At 44.5% G+C, this 17,533-nt stretch overlaps 1 protein-coding gene across 1 annotated transcript in view; it reads right to left on the reverse strand.

The window, feature by feature from the left end:
* The window catches only part of LOC143934966 (uncharacterized), a 131,428-nt gene that overhangs the window by 72,295 nt on the left and 41,600 nt on the right, over positions 1-17,533 (reverse strand). The window contains 8 exon segments of the mRNA XM_077458511.1: positions 1,599-1,735; positions 1,839-1,962; positions 4,080-4,197; positions 4,288-4,375; positions 6,861-6,928; positions 11,402-11,711; positions 11,800-11,970; positions 14,123-14,272. Coding sequence (XP_077314637.1) covers positions 1,599-1,735; positions 1,839-1,962; positions 4,080-4,197; positions 4,288-4,375; positions 6,861-6,928; positions 11,402-11,711; positions 11,800-11,970; positions 14,123-14,272 — 1,166 coding nt within the window.

Raw genomic sequence — 17,533 nt, forward strand, 5'->3', positions numbered from 1 at the left:
AAGCGAGAGGTTTATATGAAAGCCTGTACCCTATATTGAACATGTTTATCTACTCAGAGGAAGGTAAGGCTCTCTTCGATGTGGGTCCCAATGGTTGATGGAGTTAACGCATTCTGTCCTCTGGAACTGACTGGCTCTTCAAAATTTGGCAGTTTTCTGCCACATAAAAGGGTTCCCCCAAAGGGTGTCCCACTTTGAGATTCCTAGTCGAGGCATCTCCATGAAATGCCAAGTCATTGCCCACAGGGGTCTATCCCCCCCCCCCACCCAGTTCCTTTTGTTGGGACAGGATAGCATTCTTGTTGATTTTGTATATAATTATGGAACTTGATGGATCGTATTGGTCTATTCCTTGACGCTATGCATTGGAACAGATAGGCACCGGAAGTAACGTCAGGTTGCGAGCTCGTCACTCGTGGTGCTGTGTTTATTTTTATATAAAACTCACATTAAAATATATAAAAACAAACACAGCACCACGAGCAACGAGCTCGCAACCTGACGTCACTTCCGGTGCCTATCTGTTCCAACGCGTAGCATCACGTAACTTCATCAAGGACTTCATCAGGTAACCATGACGCTACGCATTGGAACAGATAGGCACCGGAAGTGACGCCAGGTTGCGAGCTCGTCGCTGGTGGTGCTGTGTTTGTTTTTATATATTTTAATGCGAGTACCAAACGGGCTGTTTTAAATCTAATAAATTCAAAGTTTCAACATACTTCACGATCTGGGCCCCCCTTTCTTTCCTTTTATACACTGGCATTGGACATGGAAACCTTACCCTTCGTTTTCCATGCATTGCTGAGCTGCACAAACGAGAAACTACCAGCTGCACAGACGAGAAACCACCAGCTATCCACTACAAGAACTTGGATTTCGTTGGATGCTATCTTTTCTTTCACGCTGTTACCTTACAGCGGTAAGGTAGGGGGCTAATTCACACAAAGGTGCATTTGCACTGAAGAAACCAACTACTGAGTCACTGTTTATATTCTCATCGAGTGTTAACTGGAGCAGCACTTCACAGCTTCAGTTTACTCGTCTATATGGACACACTTCTCTTGGAGCACTTTTTTATTCACCTGAAGAGTTTTTTTATTTGGACAAATTTAATTGTATTTATACTTTATATATACAGTTTGAAGATTATATGTCACTTCTGTCACTTTTATCACTTGTACTTTATATATTAGAACATATCTAGGTTGTTAACATTATTTTCTGATAGAATTTAGGATTTCAGATGTGTCTACTTTCTATCTACTTTGGTTTTACAACACTTTCTATATATCACAATTATTTTAGTTTTTACCTAAATTATTGATTTTTACTCTAATAATTAACATATGTTTTTTGTCCTGGGGTGAAGACTTTCTTCTTAAAATAGCTGTCAGGATCTATGTCTCTAAAAGCTATGTCAAAAATGCTATGTCTTAAAAAGCTGGTCATTATGAAGACATAAAAAACAAAGTAAAAAAACTAGTTCCGGAATATTATTTGGCTGTGCAATATGGTTTTCTTACTAATTAGCTAAATTATTGGTAAATAATATAAATATATGAGTTGGGGAATCCATTCTTTAAGTGAACACACACCTCCTTTCCATCATCTTCTTGAACTCCACCCTCATCAGATATCCTCTGAATAAAGCTTGAGTGCGTTTGATGACATGGACCAAACGATCGTCTCTCATTTCTTCCAGGGTACCCAAAAGACCAGCTTTGAAAAACACCTTCAGATTTAGAAAATACAGCGTTACAGTTATTAGAGCTACGAACAATTTTCGCCTTTTTTGAACATATTAAATATAAACAACAGAAGCTAGTGGTAAGCACCTTGGTATGGCCGAATCTGTATTGTGTGTGGTCAACATCAATGGATGCAAGAAGCTTCTCAGAAGCCTTCTTACTGTCGATAAACTGACCTTCTGGAATAGCACTTGCATTTAAGATTTTGTATCTAGAAAAGAATATAGAAAATGTTTGAGCCATTTTACATGAGTAACCATATTTTGATGCCCTGAGATAATATGATAGCAAAAAGTATCTCAAGCGTTGAGCAGGCACCAGCTGAATTTCTATTCATCTATGGGCAGGCTGGTTGTACTGAAGTCGATCCATCAATGGACTTCAGTACAACCATCCTGTTGGTTTTTTTTCACCTGATCACTGCCGGAAGCTATAGCAGCCAGCAGTAACCACTGGATTTTGCTGGTGGGAAAAGTTCTCCATGCTCCCCGCTGGCAGAACACATTAGCACTGCGGGAGAGGTTCCCCTATCAACACTGACTGTGTGGATGGGGGAATCGAGCAATTTTCTTTCCTTTAACCCACAGTTGAAAAAAAAATCGGCCTGCCTTAGACAAAAAAAGAGAGAATTTCATTGAATACATATATACTTTCATATCACTTTCTGTATCATCCCAATGAATTAACCAACTATTTTCATTCTTCTTAAAGTATATCTAAAGCCTAAACCTTGTTTTTTTGGATAGTGTATTGAAGTGATGAAACCCTGGTCAGGTTTTATTTTTTTATGTCTGTTTTCCAATGTGGAGAGTTCACTGCACTTACTGTCCTTGAGACACAAAAGAAAGTTAGCGAAAACTTTCTAAATTTGGTAAAGGCAAATTCCCTCTTAGACAATTGTCATCAAAACAGGTGTACTCATTGGAAGATTTAGCTTCACCTACAGTCATGGAAACAACTGTACTATTCTAGATTTCCTCTAATTTTTGTCCTACTGACAATAGCCACCAGCAGGGCCGCCGATAGGGGTGTACCACTGGTCCTCTTGTAGGGGGCCCGGCACACAGGGGGGGCCCATATAGCAGGGGATCAGTGTGGTGGGACGGAAGGACAATTACAGACCAATGAACTGTGTCTGTGTCTCTCCCTCCAACAGCGGAAAGATGGTTTCTCCCCCTTTCCCTCCCACTGGCTTTCAGCTGTTGAGAGACACAGACACAGTGCATTGTTCTGTAATTGTCCTCCCATCCCTCCGATCCCCCTCCATGTTCTGCCCACATCTGATGTAGGTGGTCCGGTAGTCTGTACGAGGGCCCTGTGATTTCTAACAGCAACCAGAACAAATAAAGGTTAATTTACCCAAAAAGGACCAAAATAAAAAACAATAGTTTAAATGTAATAAGTTTAGCTTCTTTAAAATGTTCAACTAATAGTTTTTAGTCTTTATGAAAAAAAAATAGTAGTCTTATTAAAATACAAAATATTTTCACATTCCTGTATATTTTATGTCTTTTATATGTTTTTTCAATAAAGTTTTACTTTTTTATAATTGTGTATGGTCTGGTTTTACCTCCCATGCCCATAGAATCCCTGGGGCTTGGGTTCTCCAGACCTTATTTCCATCTGAGGTTTCTCTTAAATAATTTTCTATTAAACCAAAAAGGGACAGTAGATGCCTCTACCCCTTCCCTTCATCCTCACCATCCTGAGGTACAAAAATCCACATCTCTTCAAGTATCTTCTTTAAGATTCTTACACAAGGAATATCTACAGCAGGAGTGAGGTCTTTCGAAAGTCAATGCTTTATTCTTACTGCGATGCAGGACCTAAATCCAATATCTAATATCTGGGCTAAATGTCCACCCTTGACCTCTAAGGCCAAGCACAATATGTATGTACCAAGCCTTTAGTCAAAGAATGTGTTTATACCAGTCGTTAGGGTTTATTTTTCCAATTTCTAACCTAAAAACAACCTAACTCCACCCCTGCGGAGCTTTAAATTGGCAAAACCTTTAATGGGGCCTTTTTAATTTAGTGCTTCAGTTGATTTGCCCTCAAAAAAAGAAAAAAAGACCCTAGTGTATGGTGAATGTGATGAAGCTTAGGGTATGACTGAAGAAACATTTTAGGAGCTGGCTGGCCAGTATCTATACTACTGATTAAAAAATGGACAGCTGCTATATCAACTATATTGAAACTTCAGCCTATAAAAACATGCACAAACTTTACACCAACTTTGTTGAACTTTTATCTGTCCATCATTAAGATTCCCTCTCTACAACTTTGTATTGATGTTTCCCTGGCATTGCCACTCGGCTCTTTTGGTACCTTTGTTTGAAGTCGGCATAAGCGATTCTGCTTGGGAAACCTTTTCTGCAAATCCTGATGCCCTCCAGTACTCCATTGCACCTCAGCTGATGCAGTACCAGATGATGATCCATGGCACCTTTAGGGAGAGAGATGGTGGAAGTTTATGGATGCTTCTGATCACCTCACTGCACACTGACGATTCACCATTCACTGCCTTGGATCTCACCTGGTGTTTTGGTCTCATTGGGAATGAGGCATCGTACAAAGTGAGGATGAGTTGTCCTAAGATTGCTCATCAATTTATTTAAATTTTCCTGTTGCAAAATAAAATTGCATTGATAAATAACCTACAAGGACAGCTTTTCACAACCTGAAACTGACTCTGCTAAATATTATAATATTGTATAGGACCCCAGGGATGGGGCTTTGATGGTAGGTATGTGTCCTCTAGGGATGAGCTTCGTGTTCGAGTCAAACCTATGTTCGACTTGAACATTGTCTGTTTGTCCGTTCCGCGAATTCCAAACATTATGGGCCGTTCTCGCCAAATTCGAGTGGCGCGTCATGGCCCATAATTCACTGCAGCGTCGCAGTGCATTGCTGGCTGATGATTGGCCAAGCATGCACTATGATCCGCATGCTTGGCCAATCACAGCGCCGTCTGTCTAGCGAGCCGTCATTGGCCAAAGCCAGGGTGGCTTTGGCCAATTATGGCTATGCGGGTTTAGTACACGCCCCACACTATATAAAGCCGCCTGCGTGGCAGCCTTGTGTAGTGTGTTGCGGCAGCGGAGAGAGATAGACAGAGAGACAGTGTGATTTCATTTCATTTGAGTTAGATAGAGCAGGCAGGAGGCTAGTCAGCTAGCTGCAGTCAGTGTATTGTGTATATATATGCATCGTAGGTGTTGTATATATATATATGTATATATATATATATATATATATATATATATATATATATATATATACATATATATATATATATATATTTATTGTATTCAGTTTAGCTAGTGTACTGTGTCCTTTGCACAGTTTGCACCTAAAGCTACCCCAATAGCTGGTGTTCTGCTGATCCTATCCGAAGACAGCTCTAGCAATTACAGTTGGTGCATTGTGCCATCTGCACAGTGTGCACCTAAAGCTACCCCAATTGCTGGTGTTCTGCTGATCCTATCCACAAGCAGCTGTAGCAATTACAGTTAGTGTATTGTGCCATCTGCACAGTGTGCACCTAAAGCTACCCCAATTGCTGGTGTTCTGCTGATCCAATCCGAAGGCAGCCAGGGCTCTCACTGGTCTCTCCCTCCTGATTGCTTGAGGTGCAGCAAGAGGAGCCATTGGCTCCTGCTGCTGTCAATCACAGCCAGTGATGCGGGAGTGGGGGGGTGAGGCCAAGCCATGCTTTCTGTGTCTTATGGACACAGAGAGCCAGCTCGGGGGCGCGCTCATGCACGGGTGCACCCTTAGCAAGCAGCTTGCTATGGGGGCACTTGCCAAGGGAGAAGGGTCCAGAGCACTGGCATGAGACCTTAGAAGAGGAGGATTAAGGAGAGGAGGATTGGGGGGCTCTGTACAAAACCATTGGAAAGAGCACCTGACTATAACATGTTTGTTATTTTTTATTTAAAAAAAAAATTTACTTTACAATTACTTTAAGTCCTCATAAGGGCCCTAGAATTTGAGGACTCATGGAGAGATTTTTGGGTGGGAAAGAGCCTCTAACCTTGACTACGGTTCCTGAAAGGGTTAATTCACTTGTGAGAGAGGGTTGAAAAGGACAGGAAGCAGCCAGCAGTTGTCTATGAGGTGTTAAAGTGATATTAAAGCCTTCATTTTTTTTTGGTTTAAAAATAACAAACATGTTATACTTACCTGCTCTGTGTAATAGGTTTGCACAGAGCAGCCCGATCCTCCTCTTCTCGGGACCCTCGTCTGCGCTCCTGGCCCCTCCCTCCTGCCGAATGCCGTAAGCAGCTTACTAGGGAGGCACCCGAGCCAAGGTGCTGCTCTGTGTATCCATTCAGACACAGAGTCGCGTCTTGGTCCCGCCCGCTCTCAGCTCACTGACTTTGATTGACAGCAGCAGGAGCCAATGGCACCCCACTGCTGTCTCAGCCAATGAGGAGGGAGAGTCCCGGAGAGCCGAGACTCTCGTGCATCATCACTTTATCGAGATGGGGCTCAGGTAAGTATTAGGGGGGCTAACAGCATTCAGTTTATGAATAGGATTCTCAGATTCCTCATCCCCCTGCTCTTGGAGGTTTATTTATAAGCTTCATGTTGCATGTCATTAGATTTTTTTTTTTTTTATTGAGAGTTTCAGCTTTGGTGAGATACTTGCCAAGATTGTAATAAATCTAAAGGCATTCCAAATGTGCAGTTTGACCCATTGCAACTTTGGGATGGATTGTGTTATTATATTAAAGACAGAACCTCCCACTTGACCCTCATTTACAAAGATTTCAGTTAGTACCATAACATGGGGGTCCTTAGACAGAAAATGCCTGTACAGCAAAGCATTGATGTGGGGCATTGTATATTTTTCTTGACAATCTTAAATTATGCTTAATTTTAATAAATAATTTTAATTTGAATAAATATGATAAATAATCTGTATTAGCAGAAAATGCCTGTACAGCAAAGCATAAACTATGCTTCATTTTAATGAATAAAATAAATAATACTTATTAACTAATTTCACACACAAAGGAAATTTAAAAAAAGACAATTGGACAAGCAGCACACAGGATATGAAATTCAGTCACATTATTTTGATCATGTGGGGACCTCACTTACCCTGAAGAGAGCAGACACGGTTTGGAAAGAGGAACCCTTCTTCTTACTGCCCTTCTTTGAAGCACCCTCTGCAAGATGACAAGAGAGTATTAATAGTATTAAAAGGGCCTGCAAACACAAATAAGTCTGCGGCTGGCCTGGCAGCTTGTGGTGAGATCCGCAATAATCCAATGGCAATAGTCAAAAGGTTTTGCAATAAATAGTTAAAATTAAAGTTTCGTCTGCTTATATTTTCCTCCCTTGGTTCCTCTCTCCCCCCCATCCACATTCTAATGACCCTTGTAAATAAAACCTTTCCATTTTCATTCCATACCTTATTTTAGACCCAGTGATGTCATCACTGGGTCCATTGGCGTGCGCAGCCTATTGCATTAGGTCAGGGCTGGACTGGGACAGAAATTTGGCCCTGGACTTCATCCAGACCAGCCCACATACATTTTGAGTGTCCCATCAACACCACCTTACATCAGAGTGTCCCATCACCAGCACCCTTACAGCAGAGTGTCCCATCAGCACCCCCTTACATCAGAGTGTCCCATCAGCACCCCCTTACATCAGAGTGTCCCATCACCAGCCCCCTTACATCAGAGTGTCCCATCACCAGCCCCCTTACATCAGAGTGTCCCATCACCAGCCCCCTTACATCAGAGTGTCCCATCACCAGCCCCCTTACATCAGAGTGTCCCATCAGCACCCCCTTACATCAGAGTGTCCCATCAGCAGCCCCTTATATCAGAGTGTCCCATCATCAGCCCCCTTACATCAGAGTGTCCCATCACCAGCCCCCTTACATCAGAGTGTCCCATCAGCACCCCCTTACATCAGAGTGTCCCATCAGCAGCCCCTTTTATCAGAATGTCCCATCACCAGCCCCCTTACATCAGAGTGTCCCATCACCAGCCCCCTTACATCAGAGTGTCCCATCACCAGCCCCCTTACATCAGAGTGTCCCATCACCAGCCCCCTTACATCAGAGTGTCCCATCACGAGCCCCCTTACATCAGAGTGTCTCATCACCAGCCCCTTACATCAGAGTGTCTCATCACCAGCCCCCTTACATCAGAGTGTCCCATCAGCAGCCCCCTTACATCAAAGTGTCCCATCAGCACCCCTTACATCAGAGTGTCCCATCACCAGCCCCCTTACATCAGAGTGGCCCACTGAGCCATCGGCCCACCGGGAAACTCCCGGTAGTCCCAATGGCCAGTACATGCCTGCATTAGGTTGTGCAACCCAGAGTACATACACACATGCGTGTATATCAGCAGAGCAGTGGATGGTGTCAGTCGTTTTTATTTTTATTATTTTTTCCAATTTTTATTTTTTATTTTTTACAATATTATTTTTTATCATTTTTTTTTTTTAGAGCCCCATGGGGGGGGGGGGCTTTGGTGAAATATCAAGGGGATAAACAGACCCCTGATGTCTGACTTTTTTTCTTTTTTTTAACAGAAGGAATTGAATGGCCTTAAACCGCTCCTCTGGAACTTTTTAAAATAGTCACTCAATTAATGAACCCGGTATGCTTAGAGTCCCCAGTAAACGAAACCCAAGATTACTGCAATGAACTGTCAGACTTTTTCATCGACAAAATCGAAACCATCAGGAAAACAATTCATCAGGAAAAAACAGCCAACATCAGCCAACAAAAGCAAAAAGAAGATATCTACACCAACATCCCACAACCGCCAAAGTTTTTTCTGACTTCAATTGCCACGGACACCACTAAAAACATCATCAAAAAACTTCGAGACAGTACATCTCCAATGGAAATCATCCCCACTAAACTCCTGAAAGAATATTCCGACATCGTGCCTCCCATTATAACGCACCTCATAAATCAGTCGTTTAAAGAAGGGATTGTTCCTGGTGCCCTCAAACAAGGCATCGTCAAACCCCTGCTAAAGAAACCTAACCTCGACCCTCAAGACCCAAACAACCGTAGGCCGATAACAAGCCTCAACACCATTTTCAAGAACATGGAGAAAGCTGTAGTACAACAAATACAATTCCACCTGGATACATACAAACTCCTGGACCCGCTGCAATCAGGCTTCCGCCCGGGCCATGGAACAGATACAGCTCTCCTCAAGATATGGGACGACGCCCTCGAAGCAGCAGATGATGGAGATTCATGTCTCCTGGTACTGTTAGACCTCAGTGCAGCGTTTGATACAGTAGACCACAATACTCTACTCAGCCGCCTCACAGAAGTTGCAGGAGTCACAGGCTTTGATCTTCAGTGGTTTGTGTCCTTCCTAGGAAATCGTTCACAGACAGTGAAACTAGGAGAATTCACCTCTGAAACACGGGCAGTCGCCTGCGGAGTCCCTCAAGGATCCCCCTTGTCGCCAGTCCTCTTCAACATATACATCCGCCCACTCCTCCAAATCATTAGATTATCAGACCTCTGTTTCCACTCGTACACTGATGACACGCAACTTTACTTCCGTATCACCAGACAAAGAGACCATCATCAACAACTAGAAAATTGCCTCACTTTGATAGAAGACTGGATGACCACTAACTCCCTTAAACTCAACGAATCAAAAACAAAGCTTCTTATCCTACACGCAAACCATAATTCCCGAACCAAGACCTCCTGGACACCACCCACCATCTTTGGGCAGACCATCTCCCCAAAGACCAAGGCCAAGAGTCTCGGCGTCATTCTTGACTCACAAATGTCTATGGATGCTCAAATAGGAGCAGTAGTTAGTGGTTCCTACCATCTGCTCCGCCTGCTACGCAGACTCATCCCTTTCATCCCAAAGAATGACAAAGCAGTGGTAGTTGGAACAGTCATTAATTCACAACTTGACTACGCAAACTCCCTTTACTTAGGATTACCCCAATATCAATTTGCGCGATTACAACTAATCCAAAACACGGCGGCAAGGCTGATAACAGAAAAAAAAAACTGGGAATCCCTCTCCCCTTCCCTGAGGAGCTTACATTGGTTAACCGTAAAGAATCGGATCACATTCAAGACCCTCTGCCTCACCCACAAATGCAAAATAAAATGCTACACACCCAACCGCAGTCTTCGATCATCTAACAAAAACCTCCTCCTTGCTCCCAAATCCTGGTAAAAATCAAAGGGGGAACGAAGATTCGCTGTCCAAGGACCTCGGCTATGGAACGCTCTACCCATCAACATCCGCTTGGAAGAAAACCACCTGGCCTTCAGGAAAAAAAGACCTTCCTCTTCTAGAAGCTGGACAACAAAGGCTCTTCGCAGCGCTTTGAGGCGATTCAGTTTGCGTTGTGCACTATACAAATAATTTCATTCATTCATTCATTCATGTCTCACTTTTAAGAATTTTCCTGTTCATTCACAAAAGACAGGTAAGAATGAACATAGGAGTGACCGGCACAGATTACACACTGTGTTTAAATTGAATTAAATATTTACCGGCCCCTTCCCTTGCTCTCCATCCTGAAACATCCTCCGAAGCAGCCAGCGGGAGAGGAGAGAAGGGAAGCCAGTAGCACCGTAGCGGGGAAGACAGGGCTCCAGGAAGCAGAAGATATCGGCATTGCACAGTGTGATTAGGGTGTGCGCAGAATTTTTTTTTATTTTTTAAAGCTAGCAGATACAAACACTGTAGCTGCTGACTTTTAATAAGGACACTTACCTGTCCAGGGAGCCCACGATGTCGCAACCCCCCCCCCCCTCGAGGTTGATCAGTCCATCGGATCGGGTACAGCCGCCGCCATTTTAACGAAGGGAAAAACTCTGCGCTTCCTGAATGACCCCATCATCTTCTGGGACACACACTTGTCCCAGAAGGCAATGGGCAAGCAGCAGGAAATTATGCCTTGGGTCGCGGTGATGCTGGGGCAGAAGTACACAAGGTTCTTCAATAAAGGTAGGAAGGAACAATAAAAAAAAAAATCAATAGCCAAAAACTAGTGGTGGAGGAGTAGGCTTTCCTTCAGGATCTAGTTTAAAAAGTGGGTGGAACTCCGCTTTAAAGACAACAGGTCACAAGAAAATGCTAAATCCAATACTGTTAACAGCAGGTATCATAAGGTTCTTGTTCATACCAACACATGTATAAATTTGCCTTCTAAGCAGGGCTGGCGTTAGAAATCACGGGACCCTGTACAGCCTACCTGATAGAATCCCCCCAAAGGGACACCATTTCTTCCACTGACACTGATGATGGGACACTATTTTCCCCCTGATATCAACGATTGCCACTATTCCACCTCCTACTCCTAATTCATTGGACTATTTCCTAGACTGACACCAATAATGGAGCACCATTCCTCCCACTGACACCAATGATAGGGCATTTTTCCTTCCCTTGATACCAACAATTGGTACTATTCCTCCCACTATTACCAATGATGAGGCATTGTATACTCCCATCGACGCCAAAGCATGTAGAGGCAACTTCAAAGCCCTGATATTTAAAAAGTTAGGAGACCTTTAATATGGCAGATTTCATGACAGGATTTTCACTTTCTTGGAGAACTAAGTTAATTCTCCCAATGGCACCTGACATTTTTTAGGTTTTGCTTTATACACTAACCTGCATCAGTTGCTGAATAGCTGGAGAAAAGGTTGGCCAAGGTCTTCATGGAAGATTTTTGGTAGAGCCCAATGACAGTCTCATTCAGTGGGTCCTTGTTCTTGTCAAGCCAGCCAGAGATGTTGTAGTCCACAGTTCCGGCATAGTGGATCAGGGAGAAGTGAGCCTCAGCTTTGCCTTTGGCTGGTTTTGGTTTCTGGAAGTTGTTGGACTTGCCCAGATGTTGGTCGTACAGCTTGTTCTTGAAGGAAGCGTCTGTTGCCTTGGGGAACATGCACTCCTCTTCCAGGATGGAGAAGATGCCCATTGGCTATGCACAATATAAGACAAAATATATTTACAACACATTTTTTACAATACCTATAAGACGCACTTAACTGTTCTACAGAACAATATACCTTCTCAATGAGCTCAATGCAGGCAGCCAAGTCCATGCCGAAATCAATGAATTCCCACTCAATGCCTTCCTTCTTGTACTCTTCTTGTTCCAGCACGAACATGTGGTGGTTGAAAAACTGTTGCAGTTTCTCATTGGTGAAGTTGATACAAAGCTGCTCCAAGCTGTTGTACTATAAGGAAATAAATGTTAGCCAAGCCTTGGATGAAAATCGCTAGATTCCCCCATCAAAACATTCAGCGTTAATGGGGGAATGCATCCTACAGTGCTATTGTATTCTACCAGTAGGTGGGGGTGCACAGAGAGCCTTCAAGGCTGGGAGGATACAATCATTACTGCTAGCCAGTGGCGTAACTAGAACCTTCAGGGCCCCAATGCAAGAAACCATGAAGGGCCCCCCTGAACCCCAGCCAGGGCCCTTCCCTCCGAGTCCGGTGGTGGAACTCCAGGGCGTGGTCACAGGTATGACCTTTGTGAGCCCTGTAGTTCCACCACTGGCATCAGTAGTTTTTTTTTTTTATTATTTTATTTGTTATTTTTAGGTGTCCCATTGGGGGACTGTCCCTAGGCAGGATGGGGTCCCCATCCCCAGAAGAGATGAGGTCCTTTTCTCCAGGGCAGATGAAGTTACTGCCCCCAGGTGAGAAGGGGTCCTCCAGTGGTCGGACTGAGCGGCAATGCATGGAGCAGGAGAGGGGTACTCTGAGGAGCCGGTGTTCTGCCGTATAGCGTCCGGCCATCATATAGCGTCCGCCCCGTACTGCGCATGCGCAGTACGGAGCAGACGAAGCTTCGGAAAATTTCCGAAGCTGAACGGCGCCTGCGCCGTGAGTGGAGGTGGTAGCCCCACCATCCAAGCGGACATAGGGTTGTGAGTATTAAAGGGCCCCTCGCGGGCGAGCTTCGCTCGCCACGCTTCGGGCTCGGCCTCGCTGCGCTCGGCTCTTTTTTATTCCTACTCTATGTCCACTTGGATAGTGGGGATAGAACCTGGACTCACGGCGCAGGTGCCGTTCATCCTCTGCAATTTTCGGAATCTGTGTTGCTGTGTACTGCGCATGCGCAGTACACAGCGGACACTATCCGATGGAGGACGTTATTAGACAAGACACCGGCCGAGGACACAGGTCATGCGGGGAATGCACAACTAAAGAGCAGCCAGTGTGATAGTCGAGCATGGAGCTCTGCTAGTCACCCTCCACCCACCCGTGTGCATGGTGCCCTGGTACCCCTAGCTGCCTATGTTGCTGCCGGCCATATGTAGAGGGGGCTGCATGGGCCCCCTGCAGCACAGGGCCCAGTTGCGGTCGCGATTGCTGCACCCCCTATAGTTACGCCCCTGCTGCTAGCAGCTATAGTCACCGGCAGTAACCGCATGTAGAAAAATCAGATTAGCTGGTTGGACCCAAATGGATTGATGGATCGACCTAGGTACAATCAGCCTGCCCATACATAATCCCTGCTGAACTGACCAAATTAAATGATCACTCATAGAGCAGTGGTCTCCAAATTGTGGCCCTTTGCTTGTGTTTATCAGGCCCTTGGACACCAACAGTGGGTCACCTTTCTTTCCACTGACACTAATGATGGGCCCGGGGCACTATTCTTTCCCCTGATATCAACGATTGTCTCTATTCCACCTCCTAAGCCCCTGTACACACGGTCGGAGATTTTCACAACCAAATCCGTTGGATTTTGTCCGTCAGATTTAGTCGGACGGATTGTGTCCGAAACTGTTGCATACACACGGTCGGACTAAGTTGTCGAAAAATCCAATCTTTCAGAACGTGATGACGTTATTTCGTTACGATGGGACTACATTCAGGCTAGTAGCCAATAGCTTTGATGTAGGAATTTGATCTGAACATGCGTGGCACTTGGTCCAATCAAAATTCTCTACACATGATCGGATTACGTCTGACCGGCCCAGTTGGTCGGGAAATATTTCCAACATGTTGGAAAATTGGGTCAGACGGAGATTCGGACGGAATCAGTCCGATGCATACCACACACAGTCGGATTATCTGACGACACGGTCCAATAAGACGCATTCCGACGGATTCTCCGACCGTGTGTACGCGGCATAATACAAGGGACTATTCCTCAGACTGACACCAATAATGGAGCACCATTCCTCCCACTGACACCAATGATTAAGCATTGTCTACTCCCATTGACGCCAAAGCATTTTCTACTCACAATCGCCAGGCCCTCAGAAAGTCTGAAGGAAGGTAAACTGGCACTTTGTTTAGAAGGTTTGGAGATCTCTGGTATAAAGCTTCATTTACATTTCATGTGTGTTGATCAAAACAACATTTGCTTACATCAAAGATTTCAAATCCGGCAATATCCAGGACACCAATAAAGAACTGCCTTGACTGCTTAGTGTCCAACATCTCATTGATACGCGTGACCATCCAGAAGAACATCTTCTCATAGACTGCTTTGCCCAAGGCACCAACATTGTTGTAGACCTGGAAAGAGGACAACAGACAAATGCAACTTTATATTGCTTTTTCTTTCTTTTAAAAACTTTTGACACAGAAGTCATTAGATTTACAAAACAATCATAAAAGACGAGGTCAGTAAAGCTTAACGTGTAGAAAATAGAATTTTGGTCCTGCCCACCATTCCTTTTAAAGGACAAGGTGCCACATGTTCAACTGATGTGCTCATTGATTGATTCATCGCTTATAGGGATGAGCATACGTTCGACTCGAACATCGGCTGTTCGCCCGTTCGGCGAATTCCGAACGTTATGGGCCGTTCTCGCCAAATTCGTGTGGCTCTCACGGCCCACAATGCACTGCGATGGCGCAGTGCATTGCTGGCTCATGATTGGCCAAGCATGCACTGTGACCCTACATGCTTGGCCAATCACAGGCAGCGAGGAGAGCCATGATGCCTGTGGCCAATCATAGCTCAGGCTGTGTAGTACACGCCCCACACTATATAAGGCCGCCAGCGCGGTGGCCTTGTGTAGTGTGTTGGCGTCTGTAGCAGTTAGTGGGTGTTCTGTGTACCTTCAACACAGTATACACCGATCGTTATCGGCCGATTTTTCGTTCTTGCTCTTCTGTAGTGGTTGTTGTCTGCGTGCCCTGACCGCAGTATACACCGCTATATTCACCTATATAGCTAGCGATATATCTATCTTTTATAATAGAGCTTTCAGTCAGTGTTAGGAGATTGTGCGTGCTGTCTGCGTGCTCTGAACGCAGTATACACCGCTATATCCACCGATATATCCACCTATATAGCTAACTATCTTGCTCGTTTTAAATAGAGCTTGCAGTCAGTTGTAGGAGATTGAGCTACACTTTAAAAACGTACCAGTTGAAAATTACAAACAGATTCAACTTAACACAACAAATCTACACAGTCCCTGTCTTGTTTGCACCGCCTGTATACTGCTGTTCTGAGTATATAGGGCCTGGGGGCCACACGCATTTCCTTTTTTTAATATGGGTACGGGGTTCCCCTTAATATGCGTACAAGACCCAAATAGGCTGGTAATGGGCAGGGAGGGCTACCCATGCCATTTTTCTGAATGATTTTCAACCATATTGCAGGAACCAGATATAACATTAAAACCGCAAGCAGTTTTAAACGACGTTATTTCCATTTAATGTCATTTTGTGCAGGGACTGTTCTAAACACGCAGCACTTCACATGCATACTACAGACACCCCCCAGGCCCCATATTTAAAGGAGTATTTCACTTTTTTTTTTTCACTTTAATCGTCATTAAAATCAGTGCTCCCGCAAAAACGGTCATTTTTAAAACTTTTTTTTGCATTGACCCATGTCCCCTGGGGCAGGAGCCAGGTCCCCAAACCCTTTTTAGGACAGTATCTTGCATATTAGCCGTTAAAATTAACACTTTTAATTTCGAACGTTCGAGTCCCACAGACTTCAATGGGGTTCTAACGTTCGTACGAATTTGGGGTCCGTTCGAAAGTTCTGGTGCGAACCGAACCGAGGGGGGTGTTCGGCTCATCCCTAATCGCTTAGTTGCACCCAATCAAAAATGCCAACTTTTTTATAACAGGTACTTAACATTTTTAACAGTCTTATAATTAAGTTTTTACAATATTTCGGATTGGTTATTTAAGCCTCTTCTCAAAAGTACCATTAAAGTGAATGTTTTCTTTTTTACAACAGCTTACACATACCTTCCCTTTGACCCCCACCCATGTTGTTTATCCACTTGCCGACTTTTTTTTACTTTTTGCTTGTAAATTACTTTGAACCCCCAAACATTATACATTTTTTTTAGCAGAGACCCTAGGGAACAAAATGGCAATCGTTGCAATTTTTTATGTCACACGCAGTGGCAGCCCATCCATTAGGGGCACCTGAGCTTCTCCCCCTCTATCCACGGCCGCCACCCCCATGCTGTAGCCATCGCCGCTGCCACCCCCTATTTAGGCGTCCAGCCCCTTTCAGGATGCCGGGAACCTGAATTACAGCGGGGGGGGGGGGTGTTTTTTTGACCTACCTGATTAGAGCCATCGGCTCTAATAGGCTTCAAAGTAGGGTGGACTCGTGGCGCAGAACAGTGAATGAATAATCGCTGTTGCAACACTGATCCTCCTCCCGGCCAATCGGGAAGCGGGTCTGTTACCCATCGCTCAATTGGCTGAAAGGACAGGCGATCCTATTGGATGCCTAGAAGGAGGGGAGGCGACGCACAGGAAGCGAGGAGGAGGGATGAGGAGAAGACACAGAAGCCGCTACCCAATTCCCTGATCTCCGCAGCTTCTTGATGTCTGGCGTTGCCCGATGCCTAGATGGGGTAAACAAGCAGGACAAAACTCTGGACAGCCGCACACTGGAAAAAGACCTGAAATCCCATCTTCAATTGAAACAACGTGGGTCACATCAAAACATTATAAAAAAATCCACAGCAAGAGGAATAACAGGGTACAGGAAAAACGGACGCGTTTCGCACCGCAATCAGTGCTTACTCAGAGCTATGAGTAAGCACTGATTGCTGTGCGAAACGCGTCAGTATTTTCTTTTACCCTGTTATTCCTTTTGCTGTGGATTTTTTTATATTGTTTTGATGTGACCCACATTGTTTCAATTGAAGATGGGATTTCAGGTCTTTTTCCAGTGTGCGGCTGTCCAGAGTTTTGTCCTGCTTGTTTGCTCAGTGTGTGTGTAATGGTCAGCACCTGGGGCTCATCAATAGGAGACAGAGCTTCAGTCCTCCAGGATTACCTTGGAGCGGTGGTTAATCCTTTCTGCCTAGATGGGGTAAGTAGACCGACCAGGAGGGGGAGGTGCTGTGGTAGGGGATGTTGTTTGCCACCCCCCCCCCAAAAAAAAATAAAAACACATGCTGCCATTGGTCACACGGTATTTGCAAAGCGGTTTTTTGAATGCTATTTTTTTGGCGAAAAAAAAACACACGATAGTTACCTCAATTAATTTGTAAAATGTGAAAGATGGTGTTACACTGAGTAAATAGATACCTAACTTGTCACGCTTTAATATTGCACACGCACGTGGAATGACGATAAACTGCGGTACTTAAAAATGTCCATAGCTGACGCCTTGAGTTTACCTCTTTAGAGTTACAGAGGAGTTCTAGTGCTAGAATTATTGCTCTCACTCGAACGTTGGCGGCGATACCTCACATGTGTGGTTTGAATACCGTTTACATATGCATGCGCGACTTACATATGCGTTCGCTCTTGTGCGCGAACACTGAGGGATGGGACGCTTTA

The sequence above is a fragment of the Lithobates pipiens genome, unplaced genomic scaffold (assembly GCF_037356315.1).
Source record: "Lithobates pipiens isolate NorthernLeopardFrog02 unplaced genomic scaffold, aLitPip1_a1.2 Scaffold_28, whole genome shotgun sequence".
Classification (NCBI taxonomy): domain Eukaryota; kingdom Metazoa; phylum Chordata; class Amphibia; order Anura; family Ranidae; genus Lithobates; species Lithobates pipiens.